Raw genomic sequence first — 26,510 nt, forward strand, 5'->3', positions numbered from 1 at the left:
ATGGAGGAGGAGACACACACCCCTGTTTTCAGTGTCACAAAGGAGAAGTCCAGTAAAGTGTCAGATCTCATCAATCGTTTTGAGGGAGGCAGGTATGTAACAGAATTCTGTTTGTGACTCTGTTGTGTGTGCACTGTTGGGCTTGAATCCATGAGGAAGAACACTGGTACCATGGCAGTGCTCAAACACATCCCTGCCAGAGGATCTGATGGCAAAACTGCACATGATTTTTAAATGGAGCGAGCTAATTGTATATTTGGCTTCACAAGGTGTGTTTTTTCACAAGATGCAAGTCTTAAATTTTCAAACCAACCAAACAAACTTTTAGCATTTTTAAAGCATTCTGGAAAGCGTCAGAAGTTCAAAATAAGTGCTGATTTTTAGAATCAAACACAAGATAATCTTAAATTTTTTTTGTTCTTGCAGAAAAAAAATATTTTATAAGCAAATAGAAAAACATGAAATCCTGATTTTCTTTTTGTCTTAATCTGTTCGGATCATTGATGTGAAGAGGGTGAACTGTATGACAGTTATGTATTATTTCCATTGACATGTGATACATTCTTTCAGCTGACTGCTTTGTAAAAATTGGTGACTTTGGTGGAATAGCTTGGTGTTCTTGAGTTTTGATACTGCCTTTTACAGGAAATATTTGAACCTTTAAGAAGCATGAGGCACAGTGAACTCTGCTTTCACAAAATGGTGTTACTTGTTTGTCTTTAACCAGATTTATGTGACAAGCATTATGGTAAGCTCTGAAACAGTTGTTATGAATATATCTGCTCTGTATGAAGAGTGACCTTCCAGGAAACCCATGAGAGAAGAACTGCTCAAGAAACAGTCCAGTGACAGCTGACTGTTGCAAGTTCTGTAGGTGGCTTTCCTGTTTCCTCAGGGTACTGATGTTCTGAAGAGATGTGCCGTACAAGAATGAACGCATGATGTACAACAGAGCAAGTCCTGAGGAGCCAGAGTATTAAGGCTTTCATTGAAAGAATTTCTCCTCAGGATGGGGGAGATTTAGTCCTTTACACAGAAGCAGCTGAACATTGCAAAAGTACATTTGTCTACTGGAATAAAAATAATTTCAAAGCTTCATCTGGAAGAAACTTCCGTCATTAGGCAGATATGTGATTGCTCTTGTCATGACAGCTGCTCAAATATGGGAAGAGGAAATGAGTGCAGCCCTGAAGGTCCTGTGAATTTTAGCACAGGTCTCTGGTCCTATTATCTCACTGTTTCCCAGTCTTCCTCCACAGCATCACCCAAGTCTTTTTAACAGTATAGTATCCTTAGAAAAAACATTTTTATTCTTTCTGAAAGGAAACTCCTCAAGTTCATTGTGCCCTACACCAGTGAGCCCTACATTTCTCTTCCCTAGACGTGCATTATGCATTGTACAGGAACTTTTTCAATATTATGCAATTAACGGAAGCTATAAAGAAAGCAATGAAAACTTTATTTGTAGACTTTGAAAAGTAAGGACATTTTGTTTTGGGGACTAGGGTAGGCTGAGTTGCTTTTTCGCCAACATTGTTCATTAACTGCACTCAATAATATTGGCCCAGCGATTAAATTCTCCTCAACTCTGTAATCTCTGCATATGGAAAACTTCCATAATTAGCATCCATTTTACAAACAAGAATCAAGACACTTGAGGATGTAATGAATCAGTATGGATGTCACTTTGGGTTTCCAGTAAGAGATATGTGTTCGTGTGTGTTCCAATGGAATAATGCAGTTCAAGTCTTGATGGCCTGGACTTCCTAATATTAACACAGGAAAAAATGCTTTAGGAGGAACTGGTTATATGGTGCAACTCTGCTACTCCCTATACTGGGGATTTTCTATAATGTCATGTTTAACTTCTCTCACCTATGTTTTATTTGTTTGGTGTTTTTAGCCCATTAAATACTTGTGATTTGAAGAAAGATTCCTCTGCTCTCCACTTTTCTAAATCTCAAGGAAGATATGGGTCAACACCACCACCTCAGCCAAAACTCCCCTCCCAGCACCCACTACAAAAACAGGGAAACGGTAATACCAGCAAAACTCAGGTTGCACAGCCACACACAGCTAACGGAGTAGTAGCACAAGACCAGACAGAAGATGAGGATATGAGATTACAAGATTGTGGTTCTGCTAAGTCCACCCCGATTGTAGATAACGCCGTTGACAGCAGCTTCACAAATGGGGAAAGAGAAAGTACTTCCCAAGAGTCATTGCAAAGTATGGCTGCCTCTGAAGGACAGGCGCTTGACAGCAGCCACAGGACTCCAAGCAGTGATACACTGCTCCCATCTGAAAATGAAACTCTAGAAATTACTACTAACACGAAGGAAGAACCAACAGAGGAAATCAGTAAGCAAGATCAACCTGTGGAAACAAAGGTAAAAGATAAATTGTTTCATTCTTGCTATATTACTACTCTCTATTTACTCTAGATTTTTATTTACAAAAACAGGCTTCCAAGAGCAGGTGAAAAGTTGAAATGCTGAAAAAAAAAGTTTTTCTTTCCTTCCCCTCTCCCTCTTCCTTTCTCTTCTCCCCCACTCCCCACTTTTTCCTCCCCTTTCCCTTTTTTCCAATAGCTATCTGAGGTTTTAAAAAAGTGAGACTGAAATATGTGTACATTGGGCTCTATGCTTCAGCTGTGCCAGACTACAAAGGACATATGTTAGTGGTATATATAAAGTAAAATTCCATGTGCAGTAAACTGCAGCTGACAGGGGTTCAGGCAGAACTGTTGTGTGAGTCCTCAGCTCGGATGTAGCTGTCAGGTCAAAGCTGGAAAGGCAGTGGCAGTCTGCTAGCTATCCGATAGATACAAGTTTAGAGTTTGCTAAGTAGATCCCCTCTTAGCAAGGAGGGCTTCTATCATGGTGAAATTGAGCTTCCACATAAGGATTTAAATAACTAAAGGAAATAAGTGGGTGGAAGAAAATCTGTCTTGCGAAATCGGTAAAAACTTATACATATTTCTACTTCTAAAACTGTGATTGTGCAGTTTGCCTCTTGTACTGAAGCACTGGTGGCCAGTGAACATAATTAAGAAACCTGGTCCAGCTGTAGCTATGTGAGTCATGGCAGGAGGAGTTGGGCTGGACCCTCCTGGCTTTCATCTTCACTGCAGAACTAAAGAGCTGAGCACTGATAAAGCTCGTGAGTGCTTGTCAGGAGTACACCTGCATCAGTTAACTACAGACCTCGCCAAGCCCCTGGGTTTGGTTAGCTAGGGGCCACGTACATGCTTGAGGGTAAGTTCTGTGGGAGGGAGAGGTGGGTCTCAAATTTTTTGTGTATTACAGCATAAAATATCCTGGGTATTGACAAGAAGGTGCTGGGTTGTGTGAGTTTTCTTGTTGTTCATAGTTGTTTTTGGTTTTTTTTCCAGTTATGAATGAGCATTATGATACCCATGTAAACATAAACCTGGTCATAGTCCAAGGCACCTTTAACCTGCCCCACCTCTCATTATGTTTCTATCTCCTGTTTGGTAATGCCTGTTTCCCCTCTCTGTGCCAATAAAGTGCTGAATGCTCCATGGGCAGTGATGTTAAGCTTGAATCCAAGTCACGCAGCAAGGTGCTGGCAGCGTTTTCAGGAAAAAGTACAAATGGGAGGCAGTCCTGCTGTAAAGTCCAGGAAGGAGCTGGGCAAATGTTTATGGCAGCAACCTCATCAAAATCTGTCTTTGTGCTGCTGAGACCAACACGTGTGATCTGTCCTATATTGACCAAGAGTCAAATTGTGAGGTGTGACATGACTGCTACTAGATGTATTATTTGCTGGCACTTGAAGGGTAAAAAAACTGAAACAAACAGAACCTGTGCAGGATGAGTCTTACACCAGCACTGGTGCAGAACTGAATCTGTAAAACTTAACTGGGTGGCAGCAACACTTCCTCAGACACCAGCTCACTTGTCAAACAGGGACATTCCTTTTAGTCTAGTGAGATTAAGCAGCGTGTCTACCACAGACTGATCTATGTGCCACACTTTACAAAATCAAAGACTGATTTAGTTTGTATTAATGCAGCCTGTAGATTGAAACCAGCCCTGTGGAGATCGAAGTAGCTGCTTCTGTGCTCTCTGGAACAGGAGGAGAGTGATGAGGAACAGGAGAGGTCGGGTAGAGCTTTAAGCTCTTTCTGCAGCCAAGCAGGCATTGGGAAGAAGTAAGAGCATTTAGACAGTCTGTGATTTTGCTAAGCACCAACTTTGTCAAGAATCTGAAAACTGGGATGCAGTCCAGCTGAAGTCACACTGCACAGACTAACAACACTCTTCTGCCCTTTTTAATTAAGCAAGTGTAAGTACAGTTGCATAAAAGCAATAGGAGCAGATGCGTGTGAGTCACAGACAAACTTTATGCATCCAAGACACATTTTTTGTTTCTTTGATACTGATGCAAAGTATCTTCGTTGTCTCTTGCATGCCACATTTCCCAATTTGGGGAGGAGAAAAAAACTAATGCTCTTTGTAAACGCCTACATGTACCATAGAATTAAACTGGGGGATGGTGCAAAACCAGAGCAGAAATTACTTTTTAGATTTGAAAAGAAAGCTTATTTTGAAATAATGTTGCTCCTACAATTATTTATTTTCTTCTTGTTACTATGGGTCTGACTAAAGTCAGATCATTGCAGGTTCTGGAAAAGCTGAGGCCAAACTTAGGAAATTTGGCAGTGTTCTGAAACATTTTCCCCAAAAGACCAGAGTATGCTTTTTTCCTCTTATTTACTGAGTTAGTTTGGAAGTCACAAACTACAAATATCACAAGCAAAAAGATAATTAGAAGTGAAAAGTTTCCTGGCTTGCAGCAGAAGCACCTTCTGTCATAAAATTTGGTTTGCCTAAAATGTGGAGGCTGAATAGTTACAAGAACATCCTTATCAATTAACTTCCTGAGTAACATCTTGTGAGAAATCTGGGGCTAGAGCTAACTCAAGACAAGAAGACAAATGCTTGTATTTGTTGTGAGACTGGTAGGAAACGGGTATAGACTACATGCATGCCACAGATGGAGAACTCCTCACGGCGCATCTTTAATAAAGCCTTTACTTGATGTCTTCTTTTAATGGCAGAGGACTCTGGTGTTTCAGGTGCAAAACCTGGTGGAGATTGTGTATTTTCAAATGTAGGGTGAAATTATGGCTTAAATAGGGTGAAACTTCATGGAAAATGCAACTTTCTGCCAGGAAATGTTTTACTGTTGCAGCACTTGAGAGGTTCTACCAGATTCTTCCCTGTTCTACAACTTTATGGTTGTCTTTAACAACAGTAAATCATGAACAGAGCTTCATGATATATTGTCTGCTTCTAGCACCCAATATACATGTGTGTGTCTTCCTGAGAAGAACTACTTCTTTAGGGATACTGGGATCTCTTCTGCTTTTCTTGGTCGCTGTGCAAGAAACTCACTAATTGTTTGTGCAATGGACTGTTGTATAGTGTTAATGAAAACTGAGGACTCTTAAATTCTCCTGGAATTTTACATTTATATTCCCAATAGTTAGTGAAGCAAGATTTGGATCATGAAGTAGCTGTGACATGAATGGTTTTAGAAAAAAAAAAAAAAAAACAACCGATTACTTTAGACCAAACTCAGTGTTATAAACAAACAAGCACAACACAAATTGATATTTTTTTCATACTCTACATCTCTCAGCCTGTCTGTGTTGCTTAATGCAGTACTGCAGAGTTCTTGGGGCAAGGTCTACACCTGAATAGAATTGAATCATATAGAGCATCAGCATCATGTTGGTAGGTATAGTTTTCAATGACAGGACATTGCTCCTGTTTGATTTGGATAATAAGCTATGGCTATATTGGAATTTATGTTTATGTAAAGGCTTTTTTAAGCTAGCATAATTTTTGCAAGTGTAGGAAATATGAACACAAATGCAAACAGTTCATACTCTCAGCAGCATTTTTCATACCTTTTCTTAATTTCAGAGTTGAAGAATAACTTACATTAAAATTACTTGGTTTACTTTCTTAAGTATCCATAGCAATGTTATGACTAAAGAATATATAACTAAGCCCAGGTGAATAACCACTATAAGCAACACGTAGAGATAAAAGTTTGCAGTCCTGCCTGATGCACCTGCTGCTAGCTTACACTTCTGATATTTTGATCAGCAGTTGAAGCTATGTACCTCTAATTTGAAAGGTGTGCTATATAGCACACTAACCATTTCTGTTTGGTTTTATATGTTGCCATGTGTTACACATTGTCACATAAGTTTGAAATGCTCCCTGAAGCCATGGAGAAGTTGTATTTGAAGCAATGGAGTATCTGTCCAGGTATACCTTGTAGTAAATTTTTGTCTTGGTATTTTTTGTTAACAGCAAGGTACCCAATATAAATACTGAGGTACTAAAAGCATAAAGAGATTGTAGGATGGAAATATGAAACTTTTCCAGAAGAAAAATTATGTCCATGTCTATAATTATGTCTTATTACCCTAAGTGTGAAAACAGATGTGTGCATTTATTGCTGTATCCCATGAAAATAAATCTTAACTTGTAGAATCATAGAATGTCTGGGCTGGAAGGGACCTCCAAAGGTCATCTAGTCCAACCCCACTGCAATAAGCAGGGACATCTCAAACTAGATCAAGCTACTCAAAGCTTCATCCAGCCTGATCTTGAGTTTCCCCAGGGATGGGGCCTCCACCACCTGTCTTCTCATTTACTAGTACCCCCAAGTCTTTCTCCAGTGGACTGCTCTCTAGCATGTCGTCTCCCAGCCTGTATTGGTAATGTTGGTTGCCCCTGCCCAGGTGCAGGACTCTGCACTTGGCCTATGTTGAACCTCATGATGTTCACCTGAGCCCACCTCTCCAGCCTGTCCAAGTCCCTCTGGATGGCCTCCTGTCCCTCTGGCATCTCAACTGCACCACCCAGCTCAGTATCGCCAGCAAACTTGCTGAGGGTGCACTTTGCAACTTAAAAGAGAATTAAAATTACCTTTTATGTTTAATGATTAGATTGGATGCAGTAGTTCTTCAGGAAAGCATTGAAGTTCTCAGAAGCTGAATATGAACTCAATGTTTTCCATGTTTTTAAAAGTTTTTTTCTTTCAAGACTTTTACTCCATTATTTTCAAGCTTTTTCAATACTTTTTTTGTTGAACAACTCTAATTACCAATGGCTTCATGCCATTCTCACTGTCACAAACATCATTCAGGATTTATTTCCAAGTCAGGTTGTAAGAGTTGCTTCCTACTCCTTGTAATAGCCAACTTTGGATCTGCAGAAGTTGAGCCCCTTCTTGGGGTCTGCCTGCCCTGAGCCCACAGCTTGGCTGCTCTCTGCATACCTGCTTCAAGGAGGGGTTGGTGGGCAGCTGGGGCTAGAGATGCAACACAGTGTGCTGTGTGCTGTGACAGAGCTCGGATGGCTGCAAATGAATTCCTTGAAAGCAGAAAATAAATAAATACACACACACACACATACATCCGTTATAGCACCGGCTCTGCACAGTGGTAATTCTTTCCACCAAATGTGCCTTCCTGTGCAGCATGGCACAGCCAGGACCCATGTATCTGGTCCAAATTCACCGTGTGCTCAAGACATGACCTCCACTTCCATTCAAGAAAATCTCCCCAGGGGGTGGATGCCACTACTAGCAAAATAGCCTGTGACTTATTACTTCCAACAGGAAGAAAGCTGGAGATTGCTTGTGGAAACCAGGTGCTTTTCTTTAGATAGGACACGACATAAGACACTGAAGTGGGTGGATGAGTGGTTAGGAAGATGGAGCTAGTAGTAGAAAACACAACTGGGAGTTCATGTAACATGTGAGCAAATACTGACATGGTGAGATGGGAAACTGAGAGTTTCCCTGGAAGAAAAGGAGCAATGTAGTTTTGTGTTATTTTTGCACTGATCTCTCCCTGTAGGTGGGTGTTCTTGTGCTGGAATAAGAACGTGCCACTGTGATTAAAAGATAGTTGTTCATGGTGTAGATTTTTTCCCACATGGAAGATTCCTGTGATGGGTAGTACAATTTGTGTAGAAAGGAGACTATGGTTAAACAATTAGGACGATATGTAAGGTGGATACTGAAAGGATGGGAAAGCTGGGGTCAGATTATGGTGGGAGAGTGAGAGGGGTTTGCCCTGACTTAGGAATGATGACTAAAAGCTTTTTCTGAATTGCTTATTTTATGTGATAATTTCAAGTCTGTTATGTGTGATTTTTCCCTTTCTTAATTAGTTGAAGTAATTTTCTGGAAACTGTAGATTGGTTCTGTAGCAGTGCTTCAGGGAAAAAGTAGGGATTGGGGGAGAGAAAACAAAAAAAATAACCAAGGAATCAGTAGCCTTCATGGTTTGTGCCTCGAGTCTCCATGTGTGAGATCCTTTGTAAATGGCTGCACTAAGCAGCATGCCGTAGCTGTAACAGCTAATCCTCCAGCTCCCTACCATGCCTCTTGACAGCACTTAAAATGCTCTTCTGTAGGTTACTGTGCTTGCTATGCTGATTTAATGAACAGCTTTGAAGTCACTGTTGAAAGCCTGTATTTAGGGAGGAGGCTTGCCATGCACCAGTGTGACTCTTAACACTGCAGATTAGAACTGAAATGTGTTCAAATTTGGAATACTTATTGAATACCAAAAGGGGAAAAAAGTCACTGAAGTCCTTTAGATGAAAAGGCTGTGCTTTAGTATTCAGTATTCTGCAAGCCATCTTTATAAATGTATTTGCAAGTGTTTAATCATACTTTTGTGGAAAGCGGCATGCAGTTTGAAATCAGAAATAACTCTTGCAACCTCTCCTCTTTACTTTTTCATAGAGACTTTCTGTGGTTTGTGTAGAAAATTACACTTTCCCATAAGCACTGTGGTAAGACTGCCATTTACTTAAGAAGGACTCGGATGTCATTAGATACGAACACTTCTCAGAGCTAGCACTAGATCTAGAAGAAAAATCTCATAATGGAAGTGTCATTTTGTTAAATCTAACACTTGTGAGCCTGAGGTATTCCTCTGATGTTTTAATATTGTAGAAGGCTGGCTTTCATGGTTTGTTTTGAAGAAACTTCTCATAGTAACTCATAATTTTATATTCTAACATATTTAGCTTAATATTGAAATTTGAATGAAAGTTTTAAGCTTCCTTTCAGCAGAGGAATCAAAAATATATTTTGTGGAATGAAAGACTTTAAAGTGAAAACTTCCCTTAAGATGCCAAAGTGACTTCCATAAAGACCCAGTGAAGGAGGCTTCTAATTGCCGTCAGCAACTCAGCAACACTGAGTGTATTGATGAACACAAAACATTTTTGTATGGCATTTTTCAATAATTCTGTTATGCAAAGAACACGCAGTTCAAATAACTTTTGAAACGGGGGCGAACACAGACTAATCCCATCTGTTCCCTCTTACTCTGCAAATCAGTTCTTCCAGCTTGGAAAGGTCAGTGGTGCCTGATTACCAGGATGTGAGCTGGTCTGTTAAGTAGGGAGTCGGTACTTTTGGCAAAGATCCCTGTACAAATTGGGAAATATTAAATGCTTTAGGCTTTGAGTTTTGCTCTGCAATTCAACTCATTTTTATCCTCCTCTGACTTCGGTATTTGTTGATTAAACTGCTGGAAAGTTTGTGTTTTTCAAAATGAGGTGTCTGTTACTAACTGTGAAACTTGGATTTCAGTTGTTTTTTAGACTGTAAGGTAATCATATCTTTTCAACTTTTTTTTTTTAATTTTTTTTTTTTTTTTAGCATTAAATTTTGTTTCCTCCGGTATCTTAAGAGCTCTTCTTATTTTCCTCCAGGAGACAGATGAGCAGAAACGTCACAAAATTGCCAGTGAACTTCTTCAAACAGAAAAAGCTTATGTTAGCCGACTTGACCTTCTAGATGGGGTACAGTTTCTTGAATTTGTTTTTATTGTCTTGCTTTGAATTCACTTGAATGGCTGTGCATGAGTGTGTATATAAATTACATAAGAGGTGGAATGCATCTCACATTTTGCTGACTTTTCCAGTCAGCCGTTTGCTCTTGCCACATAACTTTGCCCTTGTTTCTTTGAGAACACTATGCTTTTACAAGTATAAGAATTTTGTGGCTATTAATGCAATATATTCTGCTTGCGTAGATGTCACCATAAGCAATAGTAGTGCATTCTGGTAGCCTTTCCAACAAAGAATATGGATAACCATGTTTTGGCTTCTGGTGAAACAGGGAAGGGTATCATTTTATAATACTGAAATCAACCCCTGGAAAATTACTAAATCTTTCAAACTTGAGCCACTTGACTGTGTCAAAGAACCTAGGAAGATGCCTGTTCTAAATGGTATAACCTCTATTTCCCCCAATATTTTTAGACTAAACATAATACATGTAGTTTTCCCCATATTATGTCACCATAATATGTTTAGACTATTGAAATGAACAGAAATTCCTCTTCCTGCAATGAAAGCTTTGAATTCATATGCTCTGTAGAATCAATATGGTATTTCTTACATGTGAAAGTCTGTAGTTCTTGAGTACTTACCTTTTTAAGTCTTTTTTACTTTCTCACATAACACTTACATCCATTTTACCTGGATACCTGTAGCTTTGCATTGCCTTACTCCGTTATGTTTTTCTCAGACATCACTGTTTACATTTCTCAGGTCTAACCCATGAGCTTGTAAAAGCAGTTGATGAAAAGTAAAAAGTCTCAACTGCTACAATAATTGTTTGGACTGCTTGGGGATCTAAGTAATTGTTCTCGTGAAAGTGGATTTACCTAGCAGACCAACATTCGGATGGACAAAGAGTGTGTTTTAAAGGACAAAGCATTGAAAAATTTTAAAAAGAGCTTTTTATTTAAAAAAGTTTAAAAATTAAAAAGCAAAATTTTTACTTAATTCATAGGTTTTTCTGATGGGAAATGTACAATTGTTTTCCTTTATGCGATCATAAGTGCATTCCTCCTATGTCTGTTTTCCAAATATTAACTGGACAGAGTTCTGAAATGTGAACTTCAAGCTCAGCTTCAAAGTCACTTGTTAAAATTAACTGTCTTCTCAGAACTGCAACAAAGTGAGCGTGTTTTAAATTGTATGTGGAAGTGTATGGCATTTTTCCTTCTGTAAGATACTTTTGCTGTCTCAGTTGGGATTATCAATGTTCTTAGCTGCAGACTCTTTTCTTCCTTCCCAAGCCCTTACCTAAATTTCTAAAGACCTTTCTGGGGAGCTGCAGTCTGTCTAAGCATGGGAGAGGGAGACAGAAGGGGCTGTAGCTCCCTATAAGCACTGTTTCATGTGATCTACACATTAATAGCTATACATGTCTCTAGCCATTTTGTACCTGCATCTGGTCAGGCAGAGCCCACTGATGGGGAAAGAATGTTTGGGGTTTTTTTTATGATGTAAAGACACTATAATAGAGTCCAATCAGAACTGGCCCCCTTTTGTGCTTTAAACAGTACGTGGGGACCACTCTTAGTCTGCCAGCTTTGATTTCAAAAGGATTAAGGGGGATAGAGCATACAAGGAGAGTGTTTGGGCTAATGGTGATCAGGCATCATGCTAATTGAAAGGACAGTAAGAGTGGAAAATACAACCAGAAGACTGGGAAAGCGAAGATGACCTAGCTGTGAAAACAGGCAGGATGCCTGGAGTCAATCCAAAATGGCACTACTTTGTATGGGGAGGAGAAGCTTTTAACTTCTGGTTACAAATGAGTTTGTCATAACTTGTCTATATTATTGAAAGCCTAATCTTGCCTCTGTTGGAGAAAGGGTGAAAGGTCTTCATCTGTTGATTAAAGATAATAGGCTGATAAGTTTGGGGCTTTTTTTCTGTATTGCAGGTATTCTATTCCAGACTCCTTGAGGAAGCCAACAGAGGTTCATTTCCAGCTGAAGTGATTAACAAAATCTTTTCTAACATTTCATCGATAAATGCCTTCCACAGTAAATTCTTACTTCCAGAACTGGAGAAGAGAATGCAAGAATGGTAAGAGGCAATTCACTGCTTAAAGTACTGCTAAAACCTTATCTGTAGAAAGTCTGTCACAAGGCTGAGGTAGGGAAGGTACCTTCATAATTAACTGCTCCGGGCCCAGGAAGTACTGTGGGTAGGAGAACATCTGCTCTTCCACTCTTCGTCAGGAGCTGACTCAGTAGAGAACTTGGACCATTTGCTCAAAATGAAGGACATGTATCTTACTGAAGCTGGTGAGATTACTCATGATTAAACGCCTTGCTATTTGGTCTGAAGTTCAGACTGAAATTGTGCTACCTGAATTCATTGCTTAGAATATGAAATCGAGATAAATACCGTGTGTGCATTTTGTGCTACCCCTGTAGCACGGTAACCTTTGTCAATATTGATTTCTGTAATAAGATGGAGTACATTTTTGTTCTGTCTTTTGGATTCCTGTTTGAAATAAAAATCCATGTCAGGTATATTTGGGGACCATTTTTCTCCCCAACTTTTCTTGACCTTTATTTGGAGCAAGGAAGAATAGCTGAGGTGTAAATACACTATGTAATGACCATGTAAAAATATCATAATGTCTTTATTCTGCTTCAGTGTATGTGATTCTGGAGAGATTAAAATATAGCAATGTATTTTCAGTCTCTTTTATGTAATTGTGCCCCCCCCCCAAAACAAACAACCAAAAAACAAACAAACAAACAAACAAACAAACAAACGAACAAACTCCTACACCAGTGCTACTTTCCTGCCTAATTTGGAAGGGGTCACCTCATTTTAAAAAAAAAAAAATTAAAATTGCAAATATTGTTTCATCCAGTAGTTCACTCCTGTATTCCATGTTATCTGGGGTTTATTATGAGGATTTAAAGTATTTGTTCATACATCTTTTCCAGTTACACATTCATATAAGTTCTTATTTGTCAAAAAAACACACTAAAAATTGAGAAATAATGTAATTTTGTGACATATATGAAGATCTCGGATCACACAGTCATGCTTCAGACAACAGCTCTTATGTCTCCTGAATGTGTACGATGATTCCACTTTAAAATCATGATTCTTGAAAACAGAATAGTTTCCACGGACAAACACATGGTAGATGTGTATATTCTATAATGCAAGAAAGGAAGTAAAATGTAAGCATTGGGAAATACAGGAAAGCTTAACTTATATTCCTTGCAGAATGACCATGTAAGGTAAACCCCCCCCTTTTCTTCTAATCATTTGGAAAAATCTGATAGGAAATACAAATGCCTCGATTAAAGTAGAGTGCATATTCAAGAGAAGTGGAGTTTAACTTGCTGCAGTTATGTTTAAAAAGCAACTTAGGCTACATTTATGTCAGTGCTGCATATATTTGAAATTAAATTTGTGACATGCTCTTAAAATTTTGCTCCAGATACTTGATAGTGCACAGAAAATAGGTTGTACTGCCTTACATATTTTCAAAATGCTACATCGCTCGCTAAAGTCATTTGTATAATCATACAGCTTCAAAGGTTGAAAAGTGCTTTTGCAGATGAGCTTTGACTGTTGATGCAAACTAATAAACTGCATCATAAGGATATTATCCTTCCCACATTGCTTGGAGACAACCTCTGTGCTGTACCTGAGACAGCTTGTTTAAAAGTCCTTAAAACATTAGGCTTTTGGGAGGAGTTAGAAGAAAGGATGAAGCTGAAGAGAACTATTTCTGTTCTTTGCTGTAAGAAAAATCTAGGATTGTGTTTTTCTTCCCATCAGTATTCTCAGAAATTGTCTGGCACAACAGCTTCTGCCCTATAGAGAGTTCACTTTCCTGAGCAGTTCCCCTTATTAGATGTACCAATAGGAATACTTCAGTATTTTCTATATTTATGCACTTGTTCTATCACTCTTTAGCTTCCGATAAAAGTAACTGGATAAAATTGTTTTACATTTTCCATGAGTTATGATTTGTTTTAAAAAGTTAAGGTAAGAATATACAATCTTTCAACTGGAAAGCAGATGGGAAGCAGATTCCTCTTCCTTAGGAAAAAAAAGGCAGTGTGAATCTAAGCTTACTGAGTAGAAATTAAATTGTCTGGTAGCTGCATTTTGAATGAGTTGAGCAACAGCTGGACCTGAATATCTTTTACAACATATGGCTTGAAAACACTGGAAACAGCCTTGTTGCAATATATTTCCTATGAGAAGACCAGAACAGAGCATAACAGTGATCCCACATCAAACAAAATACCTGCTGTAGCTCTGTTTTATGTACCCAAGAATGACCAATAGAAGATCCCTGGGGATGAATGTAAGAAAAACAGGGTGATAGCCTCTGGGAGGGCAGGATGTGAAGAAATTATTTCACTCTTTCAACATAACGTTTTAGAATCTGTGGTAACTCAGAGCTGACCTATTTGTCTGATTTGTTGCTTTCAAATGGCAACTTTTGGTTCTGTTGGATGCCTATTAGCTTGTATACTGGAAGACAAAGCAGCTGTTCTGTAGTTATATTTGCTATGCTCCGATTTTACAGACTTTTTTTATTTTCTTGCAACCGTGACCATTTTAAATGAGATGCTACTATAAATAGTAAATCCACTCTTTCATGTTTGAGTTTTTAGAATGAGAATATGCATGCCATAGTTTTCTGATAACAGAAATACATAGTGTTTCTGTATCTACATTACAATGTGAAGTCCTATTTCTTGACCCATAAATGATGCTACCTTTGTTGTCTGTCAGTTGTGCAGTGCTGATTTTGGTGCATGATTCTGTTTCTGATGTCTTTGTCCAAGAGAACAGTAACTGCCCTGGACCTTAGGCAATTTACCAGAACTTCATATTTTGCCTCATGGTGTTTGAGTGTGAGATGAACTCGTTATCTATTCTTGTAAGTGTACCGAGGGAGGGTGCACATCTGAGAAGGTTCTGCTTTCTGTAACTCCCCCTGACCTTCCTATTCTTTTACAGCTCTTTGTGTGATGTGGACCTTGTCTTTCTTACATGAAATGATGATGAATTTGTGTTTTTACAGGCCTTACTCTTTGGGACATATAAGGGCCTTGCATGAAAAGTTAGTTGTGAAATTTTTGAATCTTCAGAAACAGTGAAATTGCAGGATGTAAATGAGCTGCTGAAGGTGTCCAGGGAGCAGGCGGTGCACACTGTTCCTGCTTCTTTATAAAAGTTTTTACATTTTCTTTTCATGTCTGCCTAGTAATAGTTGTGAAAGTAGAAGTCTTATTGCTACAGGTTTTTTTCTGCTTTAAGGTTTTTTTTAATTGTAAAATTTTAAATTACTGATCTGTTAAATTGACCAGTAAACTTTAATATCTGTGGGAGTTTTTTTTCCTGGTGACCTGTAGAAAAGTATTCACATTTCCTTCTGTGTTTTTTTTTAAATTTTCATCATTTGTATTTTATTTTCACTTAAAAAATTATGCTGCAACATTGCAATAAAATGGCAAATCAGGGAAATAGTGTTCAGTGAATAAAAGGAGTGGGGTTTTGTTTTAAGTTGCTAGCTTGCCTTTGTAAGTGTATGTGTCTGCTTGGCTATAGAATGGCTGAAAAAATATACGCAGCTAATTAAGGGTGATTAAGACTTGGTGATTTCAGAGACAACTTCCCACTCTGTCTTGTCCCCTTCTCTAGTTGCCAAGGCCAGCAGTAGCTCAGACCTCTGTAATGTTGTACACAGGTGCTTTATGCTCTCCTCTCGACAGCTGGCACTGGACCAGCCTTTGCCACTGGACCAGCCTTTGCCACTGCTGGCAATATTCACTATTCAAATAACTTTTCCCTTCTGCACAGCTTTTCTCTTTGAGAAGTGGTGCGTTGGAGTAGACTGCTGAAGTAATTGCTGTAGATTCCTTCCCTTTAGACCACTACTACAACATTGATTTCACATTTTCAGAAGTCCAGAATCTGTCCTTGAAAATGAAATGTGAAACATGTTTCCTATTGTAGTTCTCGGAGGTAGATGCCTGCCATTCCACTTCTTTGTGTGCATCAAGAGTGCAGCTTCTCTCCGTCTCTCCATCAGCTTCTTTACTATTTTGTTTTATTTGAAGGTGCTTTCACTAATTGGGAAATATGTGGGAAAGTTCTCACAAGATACTGAAATCCAAGAGATTCTCTCTACTTACATAGGTTAGATAAAGAATGATTTTTAGAAGTTGTAAATACATGTATGTATAAAAGGTACAGAAGGCAAGATGTACAGTATGGATTTAGTCCTCAAACAAAACTACAGGTTAGATATTCAGAGGGTAAAGTATGCTCAGAAAAAGAGAATGTAGTTTTAAGGGACTTCAAATAGAATAAATAAGGCTATGGTTTTTAAACAAAACCTTTGAAGTTTTTCATTATAGATAGATTTTTCTTTAGTGCTCTACATGACCTATAATGCTTATACATCATCAAAGAGGTCACAAAGACTCTTTCTATGTTAATTCTGGTCAGTTTTAATGGTTATGCTCTATAGAATGCAATCCCAAACAGAAGGATCCTCTATTAAATGCTCAAAACCGTTTTATAATAGTGTGTGTGACATTTTTTCTTTCCTGTTTGCACTGAGATTCCACCCTCCTTTGCAGGACAACCACCCCAAGAATTGGAGATATTCTGCAGAAGTTAGCTCCTTTCCTAAAGATGTATGGAGAGTATGTGAAGAATTTTGATAACGCAATGGAACTGGTGAAAACGTGGACTGAACGGTCACCTCAATTCAAATTCATTGTTCAAGACATTCAGGTATGGGGGAGAATAATGGTGATCTCCAAGTAATACAATTATGTATAAATGTGTATAGGTTTGTGGGTGGAGAAGAAGGATTATAGAGAAAATAAAATACCAAACCTCTTAGAATTAAGTGTCGTTTTTGTCTGCTTCAAATCACGTTCTGTTTCTTCTCCTCCTCCCCTCATATGTGCACAAATAGCTACACACACAAATCTGGCCTTTCCAGTGCAACACAGAGGACCCAGGTAGAAAGGCTGAAACAGGAGAAGACTGAACAAATACATTTGATCATAAATACCAAAAGTAAATACTGGTTTAGGATGAAGTGATGTATCAGTGCAACTGTAGATCTTGCACTGAATCTGTAAGCAGTCTGTTGGCTCACAGCAGTGCCGTTGTGCGGAGCACTACGCTTTGGAAGTAAGTGTACAATCTTAAATGCTGAGCCAGAAAAGGTAAAGAAAGCTTAACAGTTAGGCAATGCACCAGTCTTTCCAAAGGTGCCTTTTGTACCCTGCAGTGCTCCCTCTAGGTTTCTCTGTGAATTGGCAGGTATGCGTCTTCCTACTGCAGACTGAGCAGCTAAAATTGGGTAATGTATTTCTGCTTAAATTTTACTGCTCTGTAGGGTCTTGTGACTCTAAGCCGAGGGAAACAAATGTGTATCTTAATGTAAACTTTTAATTACATCTAAGATTATGAAAATGAATATGCATCTTAAAACACTGCAGAGGGAGTTTACATTATAAATGAAACTCTACAGATTCCCTTGTCAGATAGGTGAAATATACCTGTGAATCTCATTTAAGCATGTTTTTCTAATATGTGGTCATGAACTGTTCTTATTAATTCAGTAGTAATTCTCGTCAGAGATATTAGATACATAATTTAAAATGTGCTGCAGTTTGGAGATTTTGTTGTAGGACTTCTATTAATTGGACACTTCTGGATACTAAGGAAAGTTTTTACAATGATTTTTAGGAAAGAATTTCTAATTGTTTGGTTTGGTAAAGTAGTTCCATTTTCAGAAGGTCTATCACGCATGTTTCAAAATTCATTATTTAAGTTTCATCAGTCATAACTTTTATTTTACTATATCGTAATAACATTTTTGCCTGCTACATTGAAATATGTTTGCAATTTTTTAGAAGGAAAAAGTGTGTGGAAATTTGACATTGCAACATCACATGCTAGAACCAGTACAACGCATTCCACGCTACGAGATGCTTCTAAAGGACTACCTAAGGAAATTGCCTCAGGATTCCCTAGACTGGAAAGATGCTGAAAGTAAATATATTCTAGTCCTTGAAATAGCTGAAATAACGTAGCTGTAAGAGGGTGCTGTAAATGAAAGATATTTTCAGGAAAAATAAAGAAGCAGAGTCCCTCTGAAAAAAAAATTATAGAAATTATTCTTAGAAAATAGTTAGTGGAGTTGTACAATTCTTTAAAAAAGAATCCAAATAGTGGATGAAGTTAATATAAAAACTGTAAAGCCCTTAGTATTGCCCTCCTGCAGCACATAAGTTTTATTTGAGTTTTGGAATAGTGCACAAGTTTTGAGTTGCTTGCTTTGCAGATGATTGGGGTGGTTTTTATCTTTTTGTTTTTGTCAGCATTTTGGTTTGCTTTATGCACATTTGAAATGTATGTCTCTTATTTGTGAAGAAGTGGAATTAAACTCATTATTGTATTTTTTAGCTCCCATAGGGAAAAAGAAAATTTAAACTTATTCCTCTCTGTATTTACACAAGAACAGTTCAAGATACTTCCACAGATTGTTCAAAATTAATTGCCAGATACATTTTTTTAAAAAATATTTCCATTTTTTTCTGTGTAATATATAAATATGTAAAATCACAGCTTTTGGGCTTTACTTTTTCCTTTTTCTCCTGTCTAGAATCCCTGGAAATTATATCTACTGCAGCAAGCCACTCTAATAGCGCAATAAGAAAAATGGTAAATGATCCTTGTTTCCTATTCATTTTCAAATATTTTATATTTGAGTATTTGGTGAAGCTAGGAGTGTGACCTGCAAGTCTTCTCTAAAGTGGCAAAGGTGTATTTCCTGGGTTTTCCTTATTGTATTTGTACTGGGAAAAAAAAAAAAAATATATATATATACACATATACATATATATATACACACACTGGGAATAACAGACAAAATTTGGCATTGCACCTAATTGTCTCAGGTAGAAAATGGGACAGATTGGGCTGCTCTCCAGACTAAGGTAGCTGACACTACACTGGACTCTTAAACTTGTTTCATCTGTTTCTGTCAGTGGAAGGATAGTCCTTGTCAAGAGCAGTTCCTGTTTCTCTGCCACATTGGGCTGGCACAATAGGTACTTCATTAAGTACATGAGATATTTTGGACAAGAAATAATGCAGGCTGTATGTATAACTGCATTTTTTAAACTACCACGGAGATAACATTTCTAAAAGTACTTGTTACTGTATCAGCTATGTTAATCAGTCTGTATGGCTGACCATGCATGCTGGGTATATACATGTCTTTCAAAGCTAACATTCTCCAGACTTACGTATGCTCCCATTGTTTCATTTAAACGTGCTTAAAGATCTGTGCTTCTAATTAAAAAGTTTTATAACTGTATTTTTGACATAAAGGAAAACCTAAAGAAATTGTTAGAGATATATGAGATGCTGGGAGAAGAGGAAGACATTGTGAACCCTTCAAATGAACTGATAAAAGAAGGACAGATCCTCAAGCTTGCTGCTCGCAACACGTCTGCTCAAGAGCGTTACCTTTTCCTGGTAAGGATGGTGCCCTGGGATTGCAGGAGTGGCTGCATGCCTTTCTAGGCTTGGACAGCTAGAGAGGGAAATCCTCTCCCAGTTGATGTCAATGCCCTTCCACTAAGAAAACACCATTTTGAAAAGAATACATGGTTTTAAATAAATGGAAGCAATGTCTGTCAACTCAGTTTTAAATGGGTGGCAGCTGATTAGAATAAATGCAGGTCCTAGAGCATGAGAACTTTGAAATGAAAATGAAATGCAAAAGCTGACTATATTAGTCCTGATCAGTTGTCTGTGTTGGTATCCCAGTAAGTGTCGTGGTCCTGTGGCAGCTTGTTATCATGGCAGGTCATCTTCTTGTGTCACAGGTGCCTGTGTCCCATCTTGGAACTGGAAAAACTACAGCTATGCCTTCTTGTTACTCCCTTGGAAAGTGTTTGATGTTGTTCATTGCTTCCCATACACTAAAATTTGCTCATACATTTTTGCTTTTGGGCCTCTGGCATTGCAGGCCTTCTGGTTAATAAAGGCTATTAACGGGTTATAGAGGCACAACTCCTGCTTATCTGTGCTTCAAACAAAAGGAGAAATCATTGAATAGTAAGACCTCAAATGGAGCTAGACAGCTGATTAAAATGATGTGCACTTCATCAGAGAGATGATAAGTTCAAACGTGCTGTGTCTCTGACACAGACTAGGCAATAGACTAGACAGCATTTGGATGAAATAGGATTTAACTGAAGTGAGTTTCTCTTTTTAATATTTAATTTTGAGAAAAACGTGAGGGAAGAAATGTGAGAAAATTAAACATTATAGATCTCATTAAATATCTGTGCTTCTAGGCTGTGGCTTTAGACATTTAAACATTTTTTAACATTCTCATCTTTAGTAAAGGCATGTATTTTTGTCCTGCTTATTGTTGTTTTTTATTTTTTTTTTCCTGAGATATTGAGGGGTTTGGTGAATAAAAACTCTTAAGAAATGTTCTCCTGTCTGGGAGAAAGACAAACATTGTCCTCAAATATTATTTACAATGTCTATAAAACCAAATGATTTTGGTACAGAGTAAATATAAATGTATACACCGAAGAGGAGAGTTCTTATTCTGCACTTTAGAATAGGTTTTGCAGAATTGGGGTGTCAGAATAGCTTTTTCTAACAAAAGCTTTACAGGTGTATGAAATTTCCAGTCTGAGTGTAGTTAAGTACTATGAAGGCTCCTGTATATACAGAGCAATAATTCCTATATTGTCCTGGTTCCGTGTAAAAAGGGGTCCAGGGCAGGACCCACACGGAACAGAACTATGTACTTGCCGCGCCCCCCCCCGAGAGAGAGAGAGAAACACTTTGGAAAAAAAATGAAGTATATTGTTCAACAAGGAACAGAAAACGAAAAAGGGAGGTAAGGAAAATAATATATACAAAGATTAGGGGAAAAAATACAAAAAGTAAAATATACAAACCCCTCAGAAATGGTTCCAGGGTCCCACGGAGTGAAAGGACAACTTTCCTCTCCGAGCTCCAAGGCAGGAGTGAAACTAGAAACCACTCCCTGCCTCTTATCAGAGTGTGTGTGGGAAGGGGAGGGAATACAATGGTTTCACCCCCACCTGGGGTCCTCCCAGTTGCTAGAAGGTCACGACCCCATTCCAAGCCTCAAACCACAACATATATCCATTGAAGCTGTCCTTTAATCTCATTTCTAAACAAATAAAATAAGAGGTTGTCTTGCATTAGAGCTTTGGTCTTCCCATATGTCAGCTGAGGAGGAAAGAACCTGCTTTCTCACCCGCTAAGTCTAGCTTTGTGATGTTGTCCAGCTCTCAATAGAAACTGTGGCTCTGTGTGTGTTTTTGTTAATACAAAGCCATGTGCTTTTTTATTTCTCAGTTTAACAATATGTTGCTGTACTGCGTCCCCAAATTCAGCCTGGTAGGATCAAAGTTCTCAGTTCGAACCAGAGTTGGTATAGATGGTATGAAGATCATAGAAACTCATAATGAAGAATATCCACACACTTTTCAAGTGTCTGGAAAGGAGCGAACGCTGGAATTGCAAGCCAGGTAAGCACTCATTTTATCTAGTTCTTGGAGAATTAAAAATATACATATGCAGAGTGGCCTAACATATTTGGAAAAAGTTGCAGTGAGCTTCTTAACATCAGCATTTTGAAAATCGCCTGTGGTGCCAAAAATCATAAATTGTCATTCCAAAAATCTTTTGAGTAGAAGATGCATCCAAAATTTATAGTGGATTGGCTTTGCAGAAATACCTGAGATAACTGTGAATGGGCTGGCTGGAAAATTGAAAGCAGCTTTCCTAGCTGTGTCTGAAGTGTGTCTGGGCAGTTCTGCTGCCTCTGGTACCTGAGCCACCTTGGTACAAATATATCTGCTCAGCTCATGGCATGTCCACCCAACAAAATTCTCCAGTTTGTGGGGTTAATATTCAAAGAATATAGTTTTCTACAGTGGTAGATGGGCACCTGCTTTCCGCCATTCTTCAGGCCCATTTCCAGTCTACTTGTTTTCCTGCTGTCCCAGCTATCAACCTCACCCTGGGAGGCAAGTTCTACTCTCAGTTCTTTTGCCTTTTTCCTCCAGTTACATTCTTCTGACTGGCACTTTTCTGCTTTCCTTATTGGTCCTTGTATCCTTCTGTTGCTGGGTTACCTTCCCATTGCTGCTTTTTGTGTTGCCTAGACTACACCTTTCCTGTTTAGACTGTCCCACTTCAAATAAAGTAGGGTGCTCCACCTCTCCTTTGGAGCCTGGCTAAGGATCCTGCTCTTAGCAGACAGGATTTCATTGCAGAGAGGTGAGGAATAAATAAGCAGGAAGATGTCCATGGTGAATGCAGTTCTGTATTGACAACTTTATTTGGGGGCACACCATAGCTTGCTAGCAAATGAACTTGCAAGCTACTTTCCTTTGTGGGAAAAAAAAGAAAAAGTGATATTTAATGAGAGCTACAGCGGTGAATATAGAAAGATAACAGCATATAGTAATTTACATACACTATCTTTGAACTTAAATTTAAATATATACTTTGAAAAATGACAGGAAAAAGCTTTCCACTAAGGTCTGCAAGACTTCTGTGGCATGTTTTTGGCTATCAGTCACATCTACTATAAATTGCTTTGTGATCTCTTGCTAAGTATTTGGCAAGTTCTTATGCTATATACCAATTTCAATGGTGAAAGATGGCATCTTGCTGTACTGCTTCTGAAGCACTTTTTAATTGGAAGAAAAATGCTGCAACAAAACAAGTTTACTTTGTCAACTTACTCAAATAATCAATAATAAAAAGTTTATTGCATTAGTTTATTTTAGGTGTGAGAAGTATGTGTTTTTATTTTTCCTTGTTTTATTTTAGAAACATTTTTAGAGTCCACTAAGTCTGTACAAAATTGTGAAGGAATAAGTACCAAACAAGATTTTATTCAATTATATTAGAATAATCTTGATTATTGCATGAGTATTGTATGTAGCCTATACCTTAATGTCCTTAATTCGTCAGCTTGTATTAACAGTGTTGTAATGTTTAGTTTACCCTGGGGATTTCCTTACTAGTAGGCTTCTGTTTATTTGTCAGAATGATGAGTAAATTTTCAATCACTGTTTTCAAACAGCTGGTAGATTATTTCTTTGAGAGTTTGCTGATCTGGTACAACATTTAACAGCTCCCCTTTTGTTGTTTTTTTTTTTTTAATTGGTTTTTTTATGTTTTGTTGATGTTGTTTTAATGTAAACAAGCAGGGAGAATTATTTTGACTGTTTAGACAGATTTCTTCTGACTTGTATGTAGATGGTAGGTAGGAAGAGGAAACATGTTTAGGATTCTGCTTGCTTAAAAGTTTTACTAATACTACAAAACAATGTGTAAGGAGCCATTCTTATTGAGATGCTGCAAAAGCATTATGTTTCCTGAACTAGTTTTGGACTAATGTGTCAAATATTTCTTTCAGTTCTGAACAAGATAAGGAAGAATGGATAAAGGTAAATGCATCTACAGTTATTTTCTAAACACTTTTTCACTGAAGCAATCGAGAAAGTAATATTCATGTTTTCTGGCTGTAGCTTCCCTCTGCTAATCAATAACTAGTCAGAATGCAGAGAGTCTGTTTTACATGTAATACATTTGAGGAATTTCTTTACTGTTTCCTTAGGCGCTTCAGAATACTATAGAAGCTTTTCAGCAAAGGAATGAAACTTTCAGAAATGCTATTGCTAAAGAATACGAAGACATGCCTGTTGAGGTTTCTGTAAGTTGCTGTTATTCCTTTGTAACCTTTTTAGTACCTATTTTGTTCTTCAATAACTGGAAAAACTTTACCAGAAACTGGTTTCAAGCTCATCATTCCTATAGCAAAGGAATTACAAAATAGTCATCTTGTTGGTAATTGTTTTTCTTCATAATGCCAAATCTTATAAACAAGCCTTTTTTTTTCCCCCTTGAAATACATAACAGAGTACCCTTTCAGTGATGCACAACGATTTTGACTGGTTTCTTTGTTATTTCTTACACAGTCTCAAAATGTACCTTGAGCTATGTTTTACTATTTCCTGTTTAAAGGATGAGAATAATTATTTTCTCTATTTAAAGTACTGTGCATCCTTTTATACTGGCTTTTTTTTAATTTGTCCATCCTCCCTGTGCCCTCCTTCAGAACGCTGAGCTTGGGAAGAGAGCACCGAGGTGGATACGAGACAATGAAGTAACCATGTGCATGAAATGCAAAGAGCCCTTTAATGCACTGACAAGGAGAAGGCACCACTGCCGAGCGTGTGGACACGTAAGTGCAAAACCCCATCTGCTGTAGCTGGTGAGCAGGCTTGGGAATGGGTCTAAGCGCCTACTTGACTTCTGGTGCCTGCTTGTTATGCTGCAGGGTTTGCTGCTGCGCTGGTGGCTGAAAGGAGAAGCTGTGTGTAGCGTAGCACAAAGGATCCTCTGTCTGCTTTACTTGGCATGGTAAATTTGGAAGTAATTTGGAGCAGTGGAAGATGTGTGTTTGTGTAAATTGTCCCAAGCCCCTGGACATACTATACTGTAACTTCTGAGTGGCCTCCACTGTTTTCAACCGTTTCAAGACTGTATTAAACTGGCTTAAGCCAGTGTCATCCCTGGCAGCGCTGGCTGCTTCCTCTTCCCATTCTGCTGCCTCCTCTCCTCTTTGCAAGAAGATCATGGAGCCCTGCAGGTTTTCACTGAGTTAATTCGGAGCTGTTCCCAGCTGGGTTCAGTGTGTAACTGTGTGAACATGCATGAAGTGTCAGGGAAGGAGAGAAAGTTAGGCTGTGGGGGTGTGTTACTGCTGCTTTCCATGTGTGTTGCTACAGTAATATATGCCACTTCAAAATTACTATGAGACAGTGATATGACTTGAGAGTTTTCAGAAATTAAAAAAAGATGAAGAAACATACTGTGCTTTCTTTTCTTGCCATCCAGCAGCTCTGCCTTTCTCCAGCAGATGGTAGTGCAAGCCCAGGTTTCATTTTTGTCTTGCCAGTTATCACGTATGATTTCTTTCTAATGCTTTATGTGGTATCAAGGCTTACTGCAGTCACAGGGCTACTTTTGTGCTTTGAAAGACACTAGAGGCTTTTTCAGAATCTCTGAATTACTGATTATATAGTTGTCATCTGTTTTGGGTTTGTTAATCTTAAGATCACACCCTTCCCTTTTATTCCCCCTTTTGCTTAGATGCCTATCTACTTCCTTCTGTTATCATTCTTATCATATCTCCTTGCACTGCAATTTTAAAACATTTTTTCATGGTAATTTATTTGGGTCAGTGATGCTGTCTTTCCAGCAGTAACTAACTGGGAATACTTAACTTCTATTCTCTAGAGATACTAGTTGAAGGCAGTGATCTAGGTTAGTGCTGAAGAGCCCTGGTCAACAACAAAATTGTGTTGAGGTGTTTGAGTAGTTTAAGTCCATTTGTCTACCTTTCTTTCTTGAACTATACACATTTTTTATGCAGGCTATCTTTTTCACCTGAAAGAACATTTCTAGTTAAAGACCTTCTCTCTGATCTCTCTCACATTTCTGTTACACATATATATCTCTCTATATATATCTGTGTATCTACAGTGAAAAGAAAAAACTGTGATATTGGCTTATTTACTCTATGTACTTCAGGAACAGATTCTAAAAATTGTAGATTTGATATTTTTTAGCAGGTTAAAAAAAATTAGCTATCTCTGATTTTATGAATTGTTTTTATCATTAAAAGTGCATCTCAATTGTACATTTCTGAGGTTATGTAGAACACAAAATGGTAAATGTACCTTTTCTGGTTGGCATCTAAAGAAACTGGAGGATTTTCTTCCCACACCATTGTTTGTGCTATATTCTGATTCTATTCCTAACTTTAACCAGCAGAAATAATTGAAAGCCTAATGTGATTTTATGCAATGTACAAAATTCCACCAGGTAAATAGTAAGAAAGCACTTCTAGTTAAGAAATAGTGGCATAAATTTGGAAAATCATTATTTACAATTAAGTTATCATTGACATGTTATAAAGGCATTATCTTTCTTGTTCTGTATAATAAAACAATATAGTACTAAATAGATAAAATAGTACACAATTTTAATTAATTTCTGATTTCGTGAAGTATTATAAATACTTACATTTTCTATGTACGTTATCTTTTTTGTTTCTAAGGTGGTTTGCTGGAAATGTTCTGACTACAAAGCACATCTTGAATATGATGGCAATAAATTGAACAAAGTCTGTAAGGACTGCTATTATGTTATAATTGGTTGTACAGATAGTGAAGAAAAGAAGAAGAAAGGCATCTTGGAGGTATGTAATTTAAAAATACTAGATATGCATAGTTGCAAATGGTTTCTGCTCACCAGTAGGTGAAAAATGGTAGCATTCTTGCAGGGCTATTTTCTGACTGAGAAATAAAAAGTATGTGGACCAAGTACATCCCATCCAGTAGGTTTTGGTTTTCACCATTCATCTCTCACAATATTACTTTGTTTCTTTAAAGGGGGGAATTGTGAACCTTAGAGCTTGTTTGCTTCTTTCCTGTTACATCAGCCAACGTGATTGTCGTTACCGACACCCGA

The 26,510-nt window shown here is 38.0% G+C and overlaps 1 protein-coding gene across 1 annotated transcript; it reads left to right on the plus strand.

Annotated features, from left to right (window-relative positions):
• FGD4 (FYVE, RhoGEF and PH domain containing 4) lies at positions 1-26,293 on the plus strand (the record flags this gene model as incomplete). Its single annotated transcript, XM_008946483.1, has 13 exons — positions 1-92; positions 1,904-2,390; positions 9,786-9,875; positions 11,815-11,960; positions 16,514-16,670; positions 17,807-17,945; positions 18,559-18,617; positions 19,290-19,436; positions 21,312-21,484; positions 23,389-23,419; positions 23,590-23,685; positions 24,091-24,216; positions 26,098-26,293. Coding segments are annotated over exons 1-13 (1,939 nt in total), but the record flags the coding sequence as incomplete, so codon positions are not given.
• Positions 26,294-26,510: the final 217 nt, after the last annotated feature.

The sequence above is a fragment of the Merops nubicus genome, unplaced genomic scaffold, assembly GCF_000691845.1.
Source record: "Merops nubicus isolate BGI_N331 unplaced genomic scaffold, ASM69184v1 scaffold19750, whole genome shotgun sequence".
NCBI classification, from domain to species: Eukaryota; Metazoa; Chordata; class Aves; order Coraciiformes; family Meropidae; genus Merops; species Merops nubicus.